The sequence below is a fragment of the Tachypleus tridentatus genome, chromosome 9, assembly GCF_004210375.1.
Source record: "Tachypleus tridentatus isolate NWPU-2018 chromosome 9, ASM421037v1, whole genome shotgun sequence".
NCBI lineage: Eukaryota > Metazoa > Arthropoda > Merostomata > Xiphosura > Limulidae > Tachypleus > Tachypleus tridentatus.
In genome coordinates, this window is record NC_134833.1 from 167,697,637 (window position 1) to 167,720,172 (window position 22,536).

The 22,536-nt window shown below is 34.1% G+C and overlaps 1 protein-coding gene across 1 annotated transcript in view; it reads right to left on the reverse strand.

Moving 5' to 3' along the window:
• The window catches only part of LOC143227575 (uncharacterized), a 69,461-nt gene that overhangs the window by 7,365 nt on the left and 39,560 nt on the right, over window positions 1–22,536 (reverse strand). Inside the window, exons 12-14 of the mRNA XM_076459004.1 lie at window positions 14,932–15,060; window positions 8,990–9,370; window positions 240–479 (exon numbers count right to left, since the gene is read on the reverse strand). Coding sequence (XP_076315119.1) covers window positions 240–479; window positions 8,990–9,370; window positions 14,932–15,060 — 750 coding nt within the window. The remainder of the gene's footprint in view (window positions 1–239; window positions 480–8,989; window positions 9,371–14,931; window positions 15,061–22,536) is intronic.

The following is a 22,536-nucleotide window of genomic DNA, read 5'->3' on the forward strand; positions in this document are numbered from 1 at the left end:
ACCAATGTAGAATGCTTCAATGTTATGCATGTGCTTCTTTCTTTAATTAGATAAAGTACATTTTTAAAGTGAGTGGCCTTGAGGTTTCAATAATTATTTGAATTTGTAAAAATATGAAATGACTAATTGTTTGTTACATATTAGGTTAATATTTATTACAAGATATAGTTTTCAAAAGAGCAACACTATATGCTATTTAATAATCTGATTGACATGCCATTCTAATATATTTTTCTTACTTTTCCTTATAAATACTTCAGAGCTTGATCCATCATAGTTAGCACGCCGAATCACCCTGTGAGCAACATCAGTCCAGTAGACATGACCCTTCTGACAATCGGTAGCAATGCCTATGGCTGTCTGGTAGGGTTCCATTAATACCAACTTTCCTGGATTATTTCTTGTGGGATTGAATGGCATCTGAAGTAAGGACATCCCTTGGGTAAAGAGTAGATACTGTCCCTCAAACTTTGGAGTAGCTGTCCAAATTACAGAAGATTTTAATCACTGCCCTCTAGCACAGTGACTGATAAAGTTATGAATAAATTAATCATTACTTAAACACAACAGAAACACATTCTGATTACTTAACTTCATGCACGTAACAGATACACATACATTACACAGTAGTGACTCAATCATTAGTTCAACACTACAGAAACACATTCTGATTACTTAACTTCATGCACGTAAAAGATACACATATATTAATCAATAGTGACTCAGTCATTAGTTCAACACTACAGAAACACATTCTGATTACTCAACTTAACACACATAACAGATACGCATACATTACACAGTCGTGACTCAATCATTACTTCAACACTACAGAAACACATTCTGATTACTCAACTTAACACACATAACAGATACGCATACATTACACAGTCGTGACTCAATCATTACTTCAACACTACAGAAACACATTCTGATTACTCAACTTCACACACATAACAGATACACATACATTACACAGTCGTGACTCAATCATTACTTCAACACTACAGAAACACATTCTGATTACTTAACTTCATGCACGTAACAGATACACATACATTACACAGTAGTGACTCAATCATTACTTCAACACTATAGAAACACATTCTGATTACTTAACTTCACACACATAACAGATACACATACATTACACAGTAGTGACTCAATCATTACTTCAACACTATAGAAACACATTCTGATTACTTAACTTCACACACATAACAGATACACATACATTACACAGTAGTGACTGAATCATTACTTCAACACAACAGAAACACATTCTGATTACTCAACTTCAGACACATAACAGATACACATACATTACACAGTAGTGACTCAATCATTACTTCAATACTACAGAAACACATTCTGATTACTTAACTTGACACACATAACAGATACGCATACATTACACAGTCGTGACTCAATCATTACTTCAACACTACAGAAACACATTCTGATTACTCAACTTAACACACATAACAGATACACATACATTACACAGTAGTGACTCAATCATTACTTCAACACTACAGAAGCACATTCTGATTACTTAACTTCACACACATAACAGATACACATACATTACACAGTAGTGACTCAATCATTAGTTAACACTATAGAAACACATTCTGATTACTTAACTTCACACACATAACAGATACACATACATTACACAGTAGTGACTCAATCATTACTTCAACACAACAGAAACACATTCTGATTACTCAACTTCACACACATAACAGATACACATACATTACACAGTAGTGACTCAATCATTACTTCAACACAAGAGAAACACATTCTGATTACTCAGTTTCATGTTAATCACAAGTACACATACATCACAGATATTACTAACTCATTACTTAAAGACAAGAGTAATGTATGTGTTTTCTCATAACATATACATAAAGCACAAACAAAGCATTTGGTCTCTGTGGCAATGGTGTTTTCATAAATTTGACAACTCACTGCACTGTTTGGGTAAACATTTCCATATTACACATATCAACACTGCACACTCATATAACTAACTATTATCTTATTTTATCACAGTTAAAGCAATTATTTTCTTATTATATGTTATCATGATAACATTACTAAGTTTTGCTGAGAGGACAGTACAGAAAAGAGAAGAAATTGGGAAGATAAGATGTTATATTGTTATAGATTTTTGAATATCATTTGATATTAATATTATAATTTGTAGTCATTTGGGTTGAATAAAAATAATTAACTACATTCAGTATGATTGGTAAATAAAAATAGTATAGTTAAAATTTTAATTTAAAGGTTTGTGTTATAATGTGCACTACAATGTTAGATTTAGGATGTGTGATTGGTATTTCAAACTTTGGTGTAATTTATATGACTGGTTAATCAAAAATTGGTTCAAACTGACTGTTTTATTAAAAGCTGGTATGCAAAGACTAATTAATAATATCTTCATGTTATAAACTTAATGTGTTTACTTGACTTTTAAATTTGTTTATAAATTATAGGAATGTTATAAATCATGCTAAGCAGACTGTGTATTACTGGTGTTACATAAATGCTAAATAATGTAAAGACTGGTTATTTGTCACTTCTGTAAAATTAAAGTTAAAATTGATTACTTTAGTGTGAATATAAAGTAGTGGTGAAGAAACATATCTGATTCTAGAATATTAGGCTTAACAACAAAAGTGTTGGCAGTAGGCTAATGGCACTTACAGTTAGTATTGAACATTTATTTCTAGGCTACAAATACAGTGGTTAGGTCTGATGTTAGTGTTAATTATTCACAGTTTGTTAGGTTTGATGGGTGAAAGGAATGTTTCATTTGGGAAATCAAGAGTGGCATATACTTATAAGGAAGTAAGTACTAGTAGTGATGTGTAATTTGTACATAGATTTTATAGGTTGAAGGAGAAATAGGAGACTATCCTAATAAGAGTAGATATAGAGAAGTGTAGACTGTGGGAAATGGCAGCAGAATTGCAAGAGGAGCTTAGGCTTTGAACAGTAAACAGGTATCAACAGATTGGAAAGTAGCTGATATCACTCATATCTACAACAGAGATAACTAAGATAATGTAAGACTAATAAGCCTATAATTACTGAGTCAGCTTATGTTATCTCTGTTGTAGATATGAGTAACATCAGCTACTTTCAGGCTTATTAGTGGGAACAGTTTTAGAAACTCTGTTAAAAGATGCTTTGTGAAGTAATTTAACAAAGTTTAAAATTTACTGGAGAGTCAACATGGTTTCACTAAGGAGAAATCTTGCTTTACAAATTTTTTTACATTCTTTGAAAATGTTACTGCTTATGTAGATAAGGGAAAGGATGTAGATTTGGTTTATCTGGATTTCCAGAAAGAGTTTGATAAAGTGCCACATTAAAGATTTCTAAAGAAACTTATTTCTATAAGTGTGGGTTATAAGTTAACTAAGATAGATAGAAGTGTGGGTTGATGTACGAAAGTAGAGGGTTATTACAAATGTAGTTCAGTCACACTGGTTTATTATCACAAGTGGTGTACCTCAGAGTTCACTCTTAGCACCAATGCTCTTTTTGATTTACATTAATGACATACATGAGGAAATGTTCAATAAATTGTATAAATTTACTGATGGTATCAAGATCTTGAATGTTACTGGCTGTGAAGAGGCTGCTGCTGCTTTACAAAAGGATTTTGATCATTTAGTGTATTAGGTAAATGAATGACAGATGTATTTTAATTATAATACATACAATACAATGCATGTGGGTCATCATAATTTGAATTACAAGTATAATCTGATGGAAACAACCTTACTTGTGCCATGAAAGATGAGGATTTTGGTGCAATGGTTGATCAGTCTCTTAAGCCATCCAAGCAGTGTTTGTTGCTAGTGGTAGGGTAAATAAAGTTTTAGGCTGTATCTACAAAAATATTAATAAAAGTCTAAACAGCGCATAATTCCATTCTATAGGTTACTGGTTAGGCCACATTTGGAGTATTGTTTACAGTCTTGAGTTACTTATCTTAGAAAGAACATTAAACTGTTGGAAGGGTTACTAGAATGAAGCCCGGGATGGAGGATTTGTCATATGAGAGATTAAGATCTCTGAAATTGCTTTTTTATTGAGAAAAGAAGAAATAGAATGTATTTGATGAAGTGTGTACGATATTAAAGTGTTAGAATGTATTTGATCAAGTGTGTATGATACTAAAGGGTGAGAATGTATTTGATGAAGTTTGTATGATATTAAAGGGTTAGAATGTATTTAATGAAGTGTGTAAGATATTAAAGGGTTAGAATGTATTTGATGAAGTGTGTACAATGTTAAAGGGTTAGAATGTATTTGATGAAGTTTGTATGATATTAAACGGTTAGAATGTATTTGATGAAGTGTGTACAATGTTAAAGGGTTAGAATGTATTTGATGAAGTGTGTACAATGTTAAAGGGTTAGAATGTATTTGATGAAGTGTGCAGCGATATTAAAGGGTTAGAATGTATTTGATCAAGTGTGTACGATATTAAAGGGTTAGAATGTATTTGATGAAGTGTGTACAATGTTAAAGGGTTAGAATGTATTTGATGGAGTGTGTACAATGTTAAAGGGTTAGAATGTATTTGATGGAGTGTGTAAGATGTTAAAGGGTTAGAATGCATTTGATGAAGTGTGTACAATGTTAAAGGGTTAGAATATACCTGATGAAGTATGTACAATGTTAAAGGGTTAGAATGTATTTGATGAAGTGTGTATGATATTAAAGGGTTAGAATATATCTAATGAAGTGTGTACAATGTTAAAGGGTTAGAATGTATTTGATGAAGTGTGTAAGATGTTAAAGGGTTAGAATGTATTTGATGAAGTTTGTATGATATTAAAGGGTTAGAATGTATTTGATGAAGTGTGTACAATGTTAAAGGGTTAGAATGTATTTGATGAAGTGTTCAGGATAATAAAGGGTGAGAATGTATTTGATGAAGTGTGTACGATGTTTAAGGGTTAGAATGTATTTGATGAAGTGTATATGATATTAAAGGGTTAGAATTTATTTGATGAAGTGTTTAGGATAATAAAGGGTGAGAATGTATTTGATGAAGTGTGTATGATGTTAAAGGGTTAGAATGTATTTGCTGAAATGTGTACGATGTTAAAGGGTTCGAATGTATTTGATGAAGTGTGTACGATGTTAAAGGGTTAGAATGTATTTAATGAAGTGTGTACAATGTTAAAGGGTTAGAATGTATTTGATGAAGTGTGTATGATATTAAAGGGTTAGCATGTATTTGACCAAGTGTGTATGATATTAAAGGGTTAGAATGTATCTGATAAAGTGTGTAAGGTGTTATATGGTTAGAATGTATTCGATGAAGTGTGTACGATGTTAAAGGGTTAGAATGTATTTGATGAAGTGTGTACAATGTTAAAGGGTTAGAATATACCTGATGAAGTGTATATAATGTTAAAGGGTTAGAATGTATTTGATGGAGTGTGTAAGATGTTAAAGGGTTAGAATACATTTGATAAAAGTGTGCATACAATGTCAAGGGGTTAGAATATACCTGATGAAGTGTGTACAATGTTAAAGCTGGTTAGAAACGTATTTGATGAAGTGTGTATGATATCAAAGGGTTAGAATATATCCAATGAAGTGCGTACAATGTCAAAGGGTTAGAATGTATCTGATGAAGTGTGTACAATGTTAAAGGCCAGAATGTATTTGATGAAGCGTGCACGATGTTAAAAGGTTAGAATATATCTGATGAAGTGTGTACAATGTTAAAGAGTTAGAATGTATTTGATGAAGTGTAACGATGTTAAGCTGGGTTAGAATGTATTTGATGAAGTGTGTACAATGTTAAAAGGGTTAGAATGTATTTGATGAAGTGTACAACGTCAGCCGGTTAGAATGTATCTTGATGAAGTGTGTACAATGTTAAAGAGTTAGAATGTATTTGATTTAGCGCGTACGATGTTAAAGAGGTTAGAATGTATCTGATGAAGTGTGTACAACGTCAGCCGGGTTAGAATGCATCTTGATGAAGCTGTACAACGTCAAAGGGTTAGAAACGCATCTGATGAAGCTGCGCAACAATGTCAGCTGGTCAGAATGTATCTGATGAAGTGCGCACAATGTCAAAGAGTTAGAATGTATCTGATGAAGTGCGCAACGATGTTAGCTGGTTAGAAACGTATTTGATTTAGCTGCGCACAATGTTAAAGGGTTAGAATGCATATGATGAAGCCCAGGCTGATATTAAACAGCCAGAAACGTAGCTTGATGAAGCGCACAATGTCAAAGAGAAGAGAACGTATCTGATGAAGCGTGCAAGATATTAAAGGGTTAGAAACGTATTTGATGAAGTGTGCACAACGTTAAAGCCGGTTAGAATGTATCTGATGAAGTGCGTATGATATTAAAGGGTTAGAATGTATTTAATAAAGTGTGTAAGATATCAAAGGGTTAGAATGTATTTAACGAAGTGTGTAAGATATTAAAGGGTTAGAATGTATTTGATGAAGTGCACAACGTTAAAGAGGTTAGAATGCATTTGATAAAGTGTATATAATGTTAAAGGGTTAGAACGTATTTAATGAAGTGTATACGATGATAAAGGGTTAGAATGTATTTGATGAAACGTGTACAATGTTAAAAGGGTTAGAATGTATCTGATGAAGTGTGCACGATGTTAAAGGGTTAGAAACGTATTTGATGAAGTGTGTACAATGTTAAAGGGTTAGAAAACGTATTTGATGAAGTGTGTACAATGTTAAAGCTGGTTAGAAATGTATTTGATGAAGTGTACGATGTTAAAGGGTTAGAACGTATCTGATGAAGCTGTGTACGATGTTAAAGGGTTAGAATGTATTTGATGAAGAAGCGCACAATGTTAAAGGGTTAGAATGTATTTGATGAAGTAGCGCGCAACGATGTTAAAGGGGTTAGAATGTATTTGATGAAGCGTGTACAATGTTAAAGAGTTAGAATGTATCTGATGAAGCTGTGCAACGATGTCAGCTGGGTTAGAACGTATCTGATGAAGCGTGTACAATGTTAAAGGGTTAGAATGTATCTGATGAAGTGTGTACAATGTTAAAGGGTTAGAAATATGTATCTGATTTAAGTGTGTACGATGTTAAAGGGTTAGAACGCATCTGATGAAGCGTGCACAATGTCAGCTGGTTAGAATGTATCTGATGAAGTGTGTACACAACGTAAAGCTGGCCAGAATGTATATGATGAAGCCTGTATGATATTAAACAGTTAGAAATGTAGCTGATGAAGTGTGCACAATGTTAAAGAATAGAATGTATTTGATGCAGTGTGCAAGATATTAAAGGGTTAGAAACGTATTTGATAAAGCGTGTACAATGTCAAAGGGTTAGAAATGTATCTGATGAAGTGCGTACGATATTAAAAGCTGGTTAGAATGTATTTAATAGAAGCGCAAGATATTAAAGGGTTAGAAACGTATCTTAATGAAGTGTGCAAGATGTATTAGCTGGGTTAGAATGTATTTGATGAAGCTGTGTACAAACGTTAAAGGGTTAGAATGTATTTGATGAAGTGTACATAACGTTAAAGGGTTAGAAACGTATTTAATGAAGTGTAATACGATGTTAAAGGGTTAGAATGTATCTGATGAAACGTGCACAATGTTAAAGGGGTTAGAATGTATCTGATTTAGCCGTGTAAGATGTTAAAGGGTTAGAAACGTATTTGATTTAGTGCGTATAATATTAAAAGGGTTAGAATGTATTTGATGAAGCTGTGTACAATGTTAAAGGGTTAGAAACGCATTTGATGAAGTGCGCATAATATTAGGGTTAGAACGTATCTGATGAAGCTGCGCACAACGTCAGCTGGGTTAGAAACGTATTTGATGAAGCTGCCTGGGATAACAAAGGGTTAGAAACGTATTTGATGAAGCGCAACGATGTTAAAGGGGTTAGAATGTAATTGATGAAGTGTGTACGATGTTAAAGTATTAGAATGTATCTGATGAAGTTTGTACAATGTTAAAGGGTTAGAATGTATTTGATGAAGTGTGTACAATGTCAAAGGGTGAGAATGTATTTGATGAAGTGTGTAATGATGTTAAAGGGTTAGAATGTATTTGATGAAGTGTGTACAATGTTAAAGGGTTAGAATGTATTTGATGAAGTGTGTACAATGTTAAAGGGTTAGAATGTATTTGATGAAGTGTGTACGATGTTAAAGGGTTAGAATGTATTTGATGAAGTGTGTACAATATTAAAGGGTTAGAATGTATTTGATGAAGTGTTTATGGTTGTAAAGAGAATTGGTAGTGTTGATGCATTATCTTTTTTTGTAATTAATAATGGGAATAGTAGGACTAACACTAGGACCAACAGATACAAATGTAAATTTTGGCAGGACAAGAGTCACCTTCAACTAAAACAGGTCTATTGTTTGGTGGTTGGTTTTTGGAATAAGTTGCCTTCAGATGTTGAAGAGATTATTTCATAGTTTCAGCTATGATGGATCAATAGATCTCTTGCTGATTCAAACATTATATCACAACTTTCCTAATTTCTTTTGTATGTGTGGTATGTCATTTTATTTCAATAATATCTGTAAAAGTTAGTTATGCTCTACAAGTAATCTATGATAAGTCAACTTACCTTTAGCAATAAAGCCATATCTCAAGTAGACTGTTACAGGTAACAACAATATCTGTTAGGAGTCAACTTACCTCTAGCAGTGAAGCCATATCTCAAGTAGACTGTTACAGGTAACAACAATATCTGTTAGGAGTCAACCTACCTCTAGCAGTGAAGCCATATCTCAAGTAGACTGTTACAAGTAACAACAATATCTGTTAGAAGTCAACCTACCTCTAGCAGTGAAGCCATATCTCAAGTAGACTGTTACAGGTAACAACAATATCTGTTAGGAGTCAACCTACCTCTAGCAGTGAAGCCATATCCAAAGTGCTTGTTATAGATTATAATTTATATGTCAGAATTAATCTTACCTTCACAAGTAAAGCCATCTCCTGTATACCCTGATGCACAACGACAGTAGTACCTGTCAGAATCAGGGCTGTACACACACTCTGCATGAACATCACAGACATCTGGTTTTTCTCTGCAAGATGTTCCTGGATGACATGTAAAACCATCACCTTCATAGCCTTCCCAACATCGACACCGGTACCCTTGAGAACCAGGGTCATAGAGACAGTCTGCACGAACGCCACATCTATTCACCACGTTACAAGGTATTTCCACTTGTCTACATATCTTTCCATCTCCTTGAAATCCTGACCTACACTGACAATGGTACTGAAGACTGAGATAGTCATACACGCATTCTGCATTGACATCACAGTTGTTCACAATATTACAGCCTACATCTGTTTATAAAGAAATATATACATAGAAATGGTGAATTATCTTACTGTAAACATAGTTGTTGACAATATTACAGCCTACATCTACCTGTGTATGAAGAAATATATATATAGAAATGGTGAATTATCGTACTGTAAACATAGTTGTTGACAATATTACAGCCTACATCTGTTTATAAAGAAATATATACATAGAAATGGTGAATTATCGTACTGTAAACATAGTTGTTGACAATATTACAGACTACATCTACCTGTGTATGAAGAAATATATATATAGAAATGGTGAATTATTTTACCATAAACATAATTGTTGACAATATTGCAGTCTACATCAGTGTATACAGAAATATATATTTTAGAAGAAAATAATACTGATAGAGTTAGGTAAATCAAAACAAAATCAACAGGAAGGACTGCATTTAAAATAGGAAATATAAACCTCTGACTACAACAAACCAAACGAAAAATAAATTAAAATAAAAAACAAAAACTGTACTAATTTAAATGATAGCATGACAGTAAAATGTGGACTATTGTGACATGAGTGTCACACAGACCACGCATTGGTGCATCTGTCCCAGATGAAAGAAAACAATGAGTTAAAAATCTGTGACCAAAGTGTAGTCTAGTTAGGACAACTTCTTCTTTCTGATCCTTATGGAAACAAGATGACCAAAGTCAAATAGAGAACTTTATCTGAAAAAGCTTGTTTTCACATTGCTCATTCCAAGTTAACTGCTAACTGGCTCACAGCTGAGCCTTAAATACAGGATCATAGTCCATATATGAAACAGGTACAGCAGTGACAGCACCAGAGCAGACAGACATAGCAGAAACGTCAGGTACAGCAGTGACAGCACCAGAGCAGACAGACATAGCAGAAACGTTAGCAAGCTCGTTCCCATCAATACCAACATGGCCTAGTATCCAGAAGTAGATGTCAGAGTGAAATGGGCCAGTCAGGTTTGAATATCGGTGAGAACTAATGAAAAGCAATTCCAGGATCAGTAGAGAGTTAAGCAAATCAGTATAAATTGTACAATTTGAGTAATGCTTAGCTGGTATGTGATCCAAGACAAAAGAACTGGTGTACAGTTTAGCACTGAACACAGAAACTGTAAAAGGATTCTGTGCACAACCACCGAACTATGGCAGAGCCCACAGAGTCACCTAATTTTGAAACATCCATGTAAATGGGAATAGAAGGATGGTTTGAAAGATGTCCAGCAAACAAAAGATGGTACTTCTAACAGGGAGTGTCTAATTTTCTTAGATCACTCAAAGTAAGGTCACACTTGGGGATGGTAATAAGCCATGGTGGGATGGGTTAACCAGTGGACACAGCAATGACAGACCCAATTCATCCAATTGTGCCCAGATAAGAAGGTCAAAATGAGCAACAGCATGTTGTCTCTTCCGAAAAAGCATGGCTTAATGAGAATGGAAAACACAACCCCTGGTGGGATGTTGTTGTAAGGATCAAAGTTTTGAGGCATACAGTAAAGACAGTTGCTGATGGCAGAAGTGTGGAAGAGGTTCATGAAACTCTGTGTACAAACACTGGACTGGGGAAGTTTGGAAAGCCTCCATGCAGAGCCAAAGTCCCTGATGATGAAGGGGGTACAGAATCTTGTACTGTAATAATCACTGCCCTGTGGGTCACTTTCAACTGTCCACAAAAAGTGGGAGAACAGTGAAGGAGAGCAGACTGAGAGATCAATAGAAGTAAAAGGCTCACCAGGCACGTGAAAATAAGTATAAAAACAAAGACTGAAGACAGAAAAGTTGTGATCTGAGAGCATAAGCTCTAGGAACTTATCCCTCCCATCAATATTGACACCTCCTCAGAGGGTATTATGTCCAATAAAGTCCCCCAAGATGAAAAGGGGGATAGCAACTGTACAACGAAAGCATCAAGGTCTGATTGATCATAGTTCTTGACAGGTAAAGAGAACAAACAGAGATGGTACAGCCCAAAGAAACATGGATGGCATCGGCCTACAAGGGTGTGTCGATTGGCAAAGACAGGGTGGGCACATGCTGATCAACCAGAGGTGCCATCTCTCCATGCACTTGTCCATCACACAACCTGTCATTTCTGTGGAAAGAAAACAGCCAAAAGGTGACTGTATCAGCAGGTTTCAGAAATGTTTCCTGTAAGAAAAGACAAATAAAATAGTAAGAATCAATTAGTGCTTTGATGTCATCTAGATTAAATGTAAACCTCAACAGTTCACTGTATCAAAGTGGCCATTTTTACTTATGTATAGGTGAATTGAGTGGAGAGCCCTTCCATTTACAATCATGTCTTATTTTCTTCATCTTAAAGAGGACTGATCTCCAAGGATCCTGCCCTGGGTCGCTTGGGCAGATCTCTGTCATTAGAAGAAGATTCCAGTGACTGAGGATTGTTCTGCATCTTGGGGCCAGAAAAGAAGATGGAACAGAGGAAAAACCCGAACCAGGAACTAAATGAAGTGGATCCAGGGATCTGCAGGAAAGAATAGTAGGGACAGAGATGGGTGTTGACATTGATTCATCAACTTTCTAAACCACTGAGGTCAAAAGACTTCACGTGTTTTAAGAATGATTCTTTCAGAGGCACTGAGAGATCTCCCTGCTCTCCCCGTAACAATTGAACGTAGTGCAGTGGCATACATCCAAGATGGAGTGGCAGACAGCAACTTTCGAGCCTCGGGGAAAGAAATGTTGTGAAACATTTTCAAAGACTGTAACTCTTTTTCTTCCACCCACCTAGGGCATGAACAAAAGTGAGAGGGATGACAGCCACTACAATTACCACACTGAGGGTCTATTTCACACTCATAGGCATCATGGTCCTATCCACTACAATTACCACACTGAGGGTCTATTTCACACTCATAGGCATCATGGTCCTATCCACTACAATTACCACACTGAGAGTCTATTTCACACTCATAGGCATCATGGTCCTATCCACTACAATTACCACACTGAGGGTCTATTTCACACTCATAGGCATCATGGTCCTATCCACTACAATTACCACACTGAGGGTCTATTTCACACTCATAGGCATCATGGTCCTATCCACTGCAATGCGCACACGTCAAGGAACTATGACAAGATGTCTTTGAGTGACCAAATTGCTGACATTGGAAACGTCTGAGAGGGTTTGGAACATATGGCCATACCTTGGAATTAAGATATCCTACCTTGATGGTGGCAGGAGATATGCCACACTGCAGAAACTCCTTAAGTGGAGAAACCAGTGAGGATGTCTGACTCGGGGATTTTCTTCAAATTTTTTTCAACAATAACTCCTCTTGAAAATTCAAAGTAGCATGGAGAGTAGCCTCAATGGAAATATCCCCCAAAGGCTTTGAATGCAAAAGGAATTAAATGCTGTTGAGATGTGGATGTTTCCACCAGAATGAAGCTTTATGACTAAATTAGGAGAGCCAGCAAGTCCCTTCTGAATAAAAGAAATAGAGACATTTACCCTCATAATTTGTCTGATAAAGACTTTAATATCAGAAAATGAGGTACAAGTTTTGAAGAAGTTGAAGATTGCTGTTCAGAATCATCAAGATGTGGTTGTTTACTAATGGTCTGTTTTTACACTATTTTATTTAGATTTTGATTAAGAAAAACCATAATAATGAAAGAATGTTTTGATGCCAACTGACCCAACCCCTCATGGAGCTCTATGAGAAGACACACTACAGTGCCAAACAAGAACACCGCAGGGTTTCATGAGCACTATACCCAAACACCAGCATCAGATACAATGTCCACAACACTTGTTGAGAACATCCAACACTTGTACTAGGTTGACCCTAGCCAAAGTGAACCAGCAAACTGACCCTGGAAGGGCCACCTCAAGGCCTCCCATCTAAAGAAATTCAAGCCCAAAGTGGTGGGTTAGACTTAAACCCCTCAACTACCAGGATCATCTCCTCCCTTCCACAGGTTGCCATGCATAGCAAACATGTAGGAGAATGTTTAGATCCTAGAAGAGGTAAACTGAAAGAACAGAACCTTCTCTGGGAGGTCCCCTCACCACATATAGAAATCCACACCAAGGGATGTTGATAACGATATCTGTTACAGTACCTATATTGATAACGTATATCTATATCTGTCACAGTATCTATGTTGATAAAGTATATCTATATCTGTTACATCACCCATGTTTATAAGGTATATCTATATCTGTTACAGTACCTATGTTGATAAAGCCTATCTACATCTGTTACAGTACCTATGTTGATAAAGCCTATCTACATCTGTTACAGTACCTATGTTGATAAAGCCTATCTATATCTGTTACATCACCTATGTTGATAGAGTATATCTATATCTGTTACATCACCTATGTTGATAAAGTATATCTATATCTGTTACACTACCTATGTTGATAAAGTATATCTACATCTGTTACATCACCTATGTTGATAAAGAATATCTATATCTGTTACAGTACCTATGTTGATAAAGTATATCTACATCTGTTACATCACCTATGTTGATAAAGTATATCTACATCTGTTACATCACCTATGTTGATAAAGTATATCTATATCTGTTACAGTACCTATGTTGATAAAGTATATCTACATCTGTTACATCACCTATGTTGATAAAGTGTATGTATATCTGTTACACTACCTATGTTGATAAAGCTTATCTACATCTGTTACAGTACCTATGTTGATAAAGCCTTTCTACATCTGTTACAGTACCTATGTTGATAAAGTATATCTACATCTGTTACATCACCTATGTTGATAAAGTATATCTATATCTGTTACATCACCTATGTTGATAAAGTATATCAACATCTGTTACATCACCTATGTTGATAAAGTATATCTATATCTGTTACAGCACCTATGTTGATAAAGTATATCTATATCTGTTACAGCACCTATGTTGATAAAGTATATCTACATCTGTTACAGTACCTATGTTGATAAAGTATATCTATATATGTTACAGTACCTATGTTGATAAAGCCTATCTACATCTGTTACATCACCTATGTTGATAAAGTATATCTACATTTGTTACAGTACCTATGTTGATAAAGTATATCTACATCTGTTACAGTATTTACATTGAGAAAGTATATCTACATCTGTTACAGTATTTACATTGAGAAAGTGTATCTACACATGTATGAGCATTTATATTAATAAGTGCTGTCTAAGGCTGCAAAAATACTGAAGGTATGTTATCTCTTACATGATACAAGTTCATTGATTGGGTTTGTTGCTCATTTAACTACCTAAATCACACAACTGCAGTTGTTGTACATAAAACTGATAATACAAATGGTGTGTCTACTGCAACTGTGTTTGCCATATCTCTTATAACCAGAGAAGCCCTGATACTGAGAAAGAAAACTGGATACAGCATGTTTTATATATTGCTATGCATTATTCTATACATTCACTCACAAGATAACATGTATGTCTGTACCTTGAATCACATGTTTAGAGAACAGACTGAGAGATAACAATGATTAACGTTTTATCACTCAAAAGTATATAAAATGGACGAGTGTGGTTCTTTACCTTCTTCAAGCTGACACGACTTTCCGTCTCCCAAGTAACCAGGATTACACATGCACCGGTACCGGTTAGAACTGCTGTCATATGTACATTGTGCATTCCTGTCACAATTCTCTACAGTGTTACATTCATCTGATAAAAACAGACAAACAAGATGGTTAGTAAATACAGCCAACAGTTCTACATAACTCAAAAACAATGTACATTGTTGAACAAGAAAAAAACCTACTGAATAAAATAATTCACTGCACCTCCTTAAAAAACTAGATCTAAAAATTCATTTGACCTTGTTTGAAATAATAAAAAAAACAGATTGTAACTACATGGTGAATAATGAACTGTCTCTCTATACCAAGAGAAAGCTGCAATCTATATAAGCTATCCCTCAATATTGTGAGAACCTGTTCCCCTAGTATGTAGCTGCAACTTTTCCTTTTACTAAAGCCTAAACAAAGCTCAAGCATATGAATTATCTAACCTTTCTATCTATAAAGAAAACTAAAACATGTTCTTTTAAACTCTTCTATTCATAAACAGAGCTAAAACATGTTCTTTTAACCTCTTCTATGTATAAACAGAGCTAAAACATATACTTTTAACCTCTTCTATGTATAAACAGAGCTAAAACATGTTCTTTTAACCTCTTCTATGTATAAACAGAGCTAAAACATATACTTTTAACTTTTTCTATCCATAAACAGAGCTAAAACATATACTTTTAACTTTTTCTATCTATAAACAGAGCTAAAACATGTTCTTTTAACCATTTCTGTCTTTAAACAAAGCTAAAACATATACTTTTAACTTTTTCTATCTATAAACAGAGCTAAAACATGTTCTTTTAACTTTTTCTATCTATAAACAGAGCTAAAACATGTTCTTTTAACCATTTCTGTCTTTAAACAAAGCTAAAACATATACTTTTAACCTTTTCCATTTATAAACTGAGCTAAAACATATTCCAGAGATGCCAACAATTACGATCTGAATGTAATCATTACAATTTTGGTGTATACATTACGACTATATGCTCATACAGACAAATATTATGACTTGCTGCAACTTCCAAATTATTATATATTATATAGGCCCATACAATAAAGTGATAAATTGTTCCCCCAGGGCTTGAAAGGGGTGAAAAGAAAATTTCTAGTGAGATACAAATAAATTTTGATCATAAATAAAAGACATAGTCCACATGGCTACTTGCGATAATCATGTTTGTGATTGAAATAATAAAAAATATTTGTATGCAAAAACGGCTCGTTTGGGTTCAGAAAATATTTTACATAGAAGAGCGAACAACGTTTCGACCTTCTATGTAAAATATTTTCTCAACCCAAACGAGCTGTTTTTGCATATAAATTTCTCAACAAGTGGGTTTCTCGACATCACTTAAAAAATATTTGTATCTCTGAAGTTTGAGTGCGGTGCTTCTCCATACTGGGTACGTAGGGGAATCCATAGTTACGTCATCAGTGCTTGTCAGCCAATCATCACTCGTGAAAATGGGTATTTCTCGTTTTCTAAGCGGCATAGAAACGCCAATACGATCGTTCACAAGTTGGAAAAAAAGAGGCCGTGTTCACCAGATTGTTATGTTTCTGGCAAATCGCCAGGTGACAATGACCGAAGAAGGTCGAAAGGTTGTTCGCTCTTCTATGTAAAATATTTTCTCAACCCAAACGAGCCGTTTTTGCATATAAATTTCTCAACAAGTGGGTTTCTCGACATCACTGATTAAAATATACGTAGTGCATGCATTGTTTAACTTTTCTCCATTATCAGAGACAACTAAAGCATACTTAGTGTATGTGTTGTTTAACATTTTTCATTGTTAGAGAAAGCTAAAATCTACCTCTGGTATGAACTGTTTTGCCTTCTCTACCTCTAGACAACTAGAATCTTCTTCCTATACATACTGTTTAACACTCTCTATACCTATAAACAACTAGAATCTTATTCCTCTACATAATACTTAACATTCTCTATATCTGTAAACAACTAGAATCTCCTTCCTGTACATACTATTGAACATTCTGTATACCTATAAACAACTAGAATCTTTTTCCTGTACATAATACTTAACATTCTCTATATCTGTAAACAACTGCAATCTTCTTCCTGTACATACTGCTGAACATTCTCTATACCTACAGACAACTAGAATCTTCTTCCTGTACATAATACTTAACATTCTCTATACCTGTAAACAACTGGAATCTCCTTCCGGTGCATACTACTGAACATTCTCTTTACCTACAGACAACTAGAATCTTCTTCCTGTACATAATACTTAACATTCTCTATACCTGTAAACAACTGGAATCTTCTTCCTGTACATAATACTTAACATTCTCTATATCTATAGACAACTAGAATCTCCTTCCTCTACATAATACTTAACATTCTCTATACCTATAAACAACTAGAATCTCCTTCCTGTACATACTACTGAACATTCTCTATACCTACAGACAACTAGAATCTTCTTCCTGTACATAATACTTAACATTCTCTATACCTGTAAACAACTGGAATCTCCTTCCTGTGCATACTACTGAACATTCTCTTTACCTACAGACAACTAGAATCTTCTTCCTGTACATAATACTTAACATTCTCTATACCTGTAAACAAATGGAATCTTCTTCCTGTACATACTACTTAACATTCTCTATACCTGTAAACAACTGGAATCTTCTTCCTGTACATACTACTGAATATTCTCTATATCTGTAAACAACTAGAATCTCCTTCCTGTACATACTACTTAACATTCTCTATACCTGTAAACAACTGGAATCTTCTTCCTGTACATACTACTGAACATTCTCTATACCTATAAACAACTAGAATCATTTTCCTGTACATAATACTTAACATTCTCTATACCTGTAAACAACTGGAATCTTCTTCCTGTACATAATACTTAACATTCTCTATATCTATAGACAACTAGAATCTCCTTCCTCTACATAATACTTAACATTCTCTATACCTATAAACAACTAGAATCTCCTTCCTGTACATACTACTGAACACTCTCTATACCTGTAGACAACTAGAATCTTCTTCCTGTGCATACTACTGAACATTCTCTATATCTATAGACAACTAGAATCTTCTTCCTGTACATACTATTTGACATTCTCTATACCTATAAACAACTAGAATCTTTTCCTGTACATAATACTTAACATTCTCTATACCTATAAACAACCAGAATCTTTTTCCTGTACATAATACTTAACATTCTCTATACCTGTAAACAACTAGAATCTTCTTCCTGTGCATACTACTTAACATTCTCTATACCTACAGACAACTATAATCTCCTTCCTGTACATACTACTTAACATTCTCTATACCTGTAAACAACTGGAATCTTCTTCCTGTACATACTACTGAATATTCTCTATACCTATAAACTAGAATCTTCTTCCTGTACATAATACTTAACATTCTCTATACCTGTAAACAACTAGAATCTCCTTCCTCTACATAATACTTAACATTCTCTATACCTATAAACAACTAAAATCTCCTTCCTGTACATACTATTGAACACTCTCTATACCTATAGACAACTAGAATCTTCTTCCTGTGCATACTACTGAATATTCTCTATACCTATAAACTAGAATCTTCTTCCTGTACATAATACTTAACATTCTCTATATCTATAGACAACTAGAATCTCCTTCCTGTACATACTACTGAACACTCTCTATATCTATAGACAACTAGAATCTCCTTCCTGTACATACTACTGAACATTCTCTATATCTATAGACAACTAGAATCTTCTTCCTCTACATAATACTTAACATTCTCTATACCTGTAAACAACTAGAATCTCCTTCTTGTACATAATACTTAACATTCTCTATATCTATAGACAACTAGAATCTCCTTCCTGTACATACTACTGAACACTCTCTATATCTACAGACAACTAGAATCTCCTTCCTGTACATACTACTGAACATTCTCTATATCTATAGACAACTAGAATCTTCTTCCTGTACATACTATCTGACATTCTGTATATCTATTCACAACTAGAATCTTCTTCCTATACATACTGTTTAACATTCTCTATACCTATAAACAACTAGAATCTTTTTCCTGTACATAATACTTAACATTCTCTATACCTGTAAACAACTAGAATCTTCTTCCTGTGCATACTACTTAACATTCTTTATACCTATAAACAACTAGAATCTTCTTCCTGTACATACTATCTAACATTCTGCATAACTATTCAGAACTAGAACCTTCTTCCTATACATACTGTTTAACACTCTCGAAACCTATAAACAACTAGAATCTTATTCCTCTACATAATACTTAACATTCTCTATATCTGTAAACAACTAGAATCTCCTTCCTGTACATACTATTGAACATTCTGTATACCTATAAACAACTAGAATCTTTTTCCTGTACATAATACTTAACATTCTCTATATCTGCAAACAACTGCAATCTTCTTCCTGTGCATACTACTGAACATTCTCTTTACCTACAGACAACTAGAATCTTCTTCCTGTACATAATACTTAACATTCTCTATACCTGTAAACAACTGGAATCTTCTTCCTGTACATACTACTGAACATTCTCTATACCTACAGACAACTAGAATCTTCTTCCTGTACATACTACTGAACATTATCTATATCTATAGACAACTAGAATCTTCTTCCTGTACATACTACTGAACATTCTGTATATCTACAGACAACTAGAATCCTCTTCCTGTACATACTATCTGACATTCTGTATATCTATTCGCAACTAGAATCTCCTTCCTGTACATACTATTGAACATTCTCTATACCTATAAACAACTAGAATCTTTTTCCTGTACATGATACTTAAGATTTTCTATATCTGTACACAACTGGAATCTTCTTCCTGTACATACTACTTAACATTCTCTATACCTGTAAACAACTGGAATCTTCTTCCTGTACATACTACTGAATATTCTCTATATCTGTAAACAACTAGAATCTCCTTCCTGTACATACTACTTAACATTCTCTATACCTGTAAACAACTGGAATCTTCTTCCTGTACATACTACTGAACATTCTCTATACCTATAAACAACTAGAATCTTTTTCCTGTACATAATACTTAACATTCTCTATACCTGTAAACAACTGGAATCTTCTTCCTGTACATAATACTTAACATTCTCTATATCTATAGACAACTAGAATCTCCTTCCTCTACATAATACTTAACATTCTCTATACCTATAAACAACTAGAATCTCCTTCCTGTACATACTACTGAACACTCTCTATACCTGTAGACAACTAGAATCTTCTTCCTGTGCATACTACTGAACATTCTCTATATCTATAGACAACTAGAATCTTCTTCCTGTACATACTATCTGACATTCTGTATATCTATTCACAACTAGAATCTTCTTCCTATACATACTGTTTAACATTCTCTATACCTATAAACAACTAGAATCTTTTTCCTGTACATAATACTTAACATTCTCTATACCTATAAACAACTAGAATCTTTTTCCTGTACATAATACTTAACATTCTCTATACCTATAAACAACTAGAATCTTTTTCCTGTACATAATACTTAACATTCTCTATACCTATAAACAACTAGAATCTTTTTCCTGTACATAATACTTAACATTCTCTATACCTATAAACAACTATAATCTCCTTCCTGTACATACTACTTAACATTCTCTATACCTGTAAACAACTGGAATCTTCTTCCTGTACATACTACTGAATATTCTCTATACCTATAAACTAGAATCTTCTTCCTGTACATGATACTTAACATTCTCTATACCTGTAAACAACTAGAATCTCCTTCCTCTACATAATACTTAACATTCTCTATACCTATAAACAACTAAAATCTCCTTCCTGTACATACTATTGAACACTCTCTATACCTATAAACAACTAGAATCTTCTTCCTGTGCATACTACTGAATATTCTCTATACCTATAAACTAGAATCTTCTTCCTGTACATAATACTTAACATTCTCTATATCTATACACAACTAGAATCTCCTTCCTGTACATACTACTGAACACTCTCTATATCTATAGACAACTAGAATCTCCTTCCTGTACATACTACTGAACATTCTCTATATCTTTAGACAACTAGAATCTTCTTCCTGTACATACTACTGAACACTCTCTATATCTATAGACAACTAGAATCTCCTTCCTGTACATACTACTGAACACTCTCTATATCTATAGACAACTAGAATCTTCTTCCTGTACATACTACTGAACATTCTCTATATCTATAGACAACTAGAATCTTCTTCCTGTACATAATACTTAACATTCTCTATACCTGTAAACAACTGGAATCTCCTTCCTGTACATACTACTGAACATTCTCTATATCTATAGACAACTAGAATCTTCTTCCTGTACATAATACTTAACATTCTCTATACCTGTAAACAACTGGAATCTCCTTCCTGTACATACTACTGAACATTCTCTTTACCTACAGACAACTAGAATCTTCTTCCTGTACATAATACTTAACATTCTCTTTTCCTACAAACAACTAGAATCTTCTTCCTGTACATGATACTTAACATTCTCTATACCTGTAAACAACTAGAATCTCCTTCCTCTACATAATACTTAACATTCTCTATACCTATAAACAACTAAAATCTCCTTCCTGTACATACTATTGAACACTCTCTATACCTATAAACAACTAGAATCTTCTTCCTGTGCATACTACTGAATATTCTCTATACCTATAAACTAGAATCTTCTTCCTGTACATAATACTTAACATTCTCTATATCTATAGACAACTAGAATCTCCTTCCTGTACATACTACTGAACACTCTCTATATCTATAGACAACTAGAATCTCCTTCCTGTACATACTACTGAACATTCTCTATATCTATAGACAACTAGAATCTCCTTCCTGTACATACTACTGAACATTCTCTATATCTTTAGACAACTAGAATCTTCTTCCTGTACATACTATTGAACATTCTCTATATCTATAGACAACTAGAATCTCCTTCCTGTACATACTACTGAACACTCTCTATATCTATAGACAACTAGAATCTCCTTCCTGTACATACTACTGAACACTCTCTATATCTATAGACAACTAGAATCTCCTTCCTGTACATACTACTGAACATTCTCTATATCTATAGACAACTAGAATCTTCTTCCTGTACATAATACTTAACATTCTCTATACCTGTAAACAACTGGAATCTCCTTCCTGTACATACTACTGAACATTCTCTTTACCTACAGACAACTAGAATCTTCTTCCTGTACATAATACTTAACATTCTCTTTTCCTACAAACAACTAGAATCTTCTTCCTGTACATACTACTGAATATTCTTTATACCTATAAACTAGAATCTTCTTGCTGTACATAATACTTAACATTCTCTATACCTATTCACAACTACAGGGTGTTTGGAAAGTCACTGTGCACTTACATATGTATATGATTACAAAACTGCACAGTGACTTTCTGAATACCCTGTAGAACCTTCTTCCTGTACACGGTATTTAA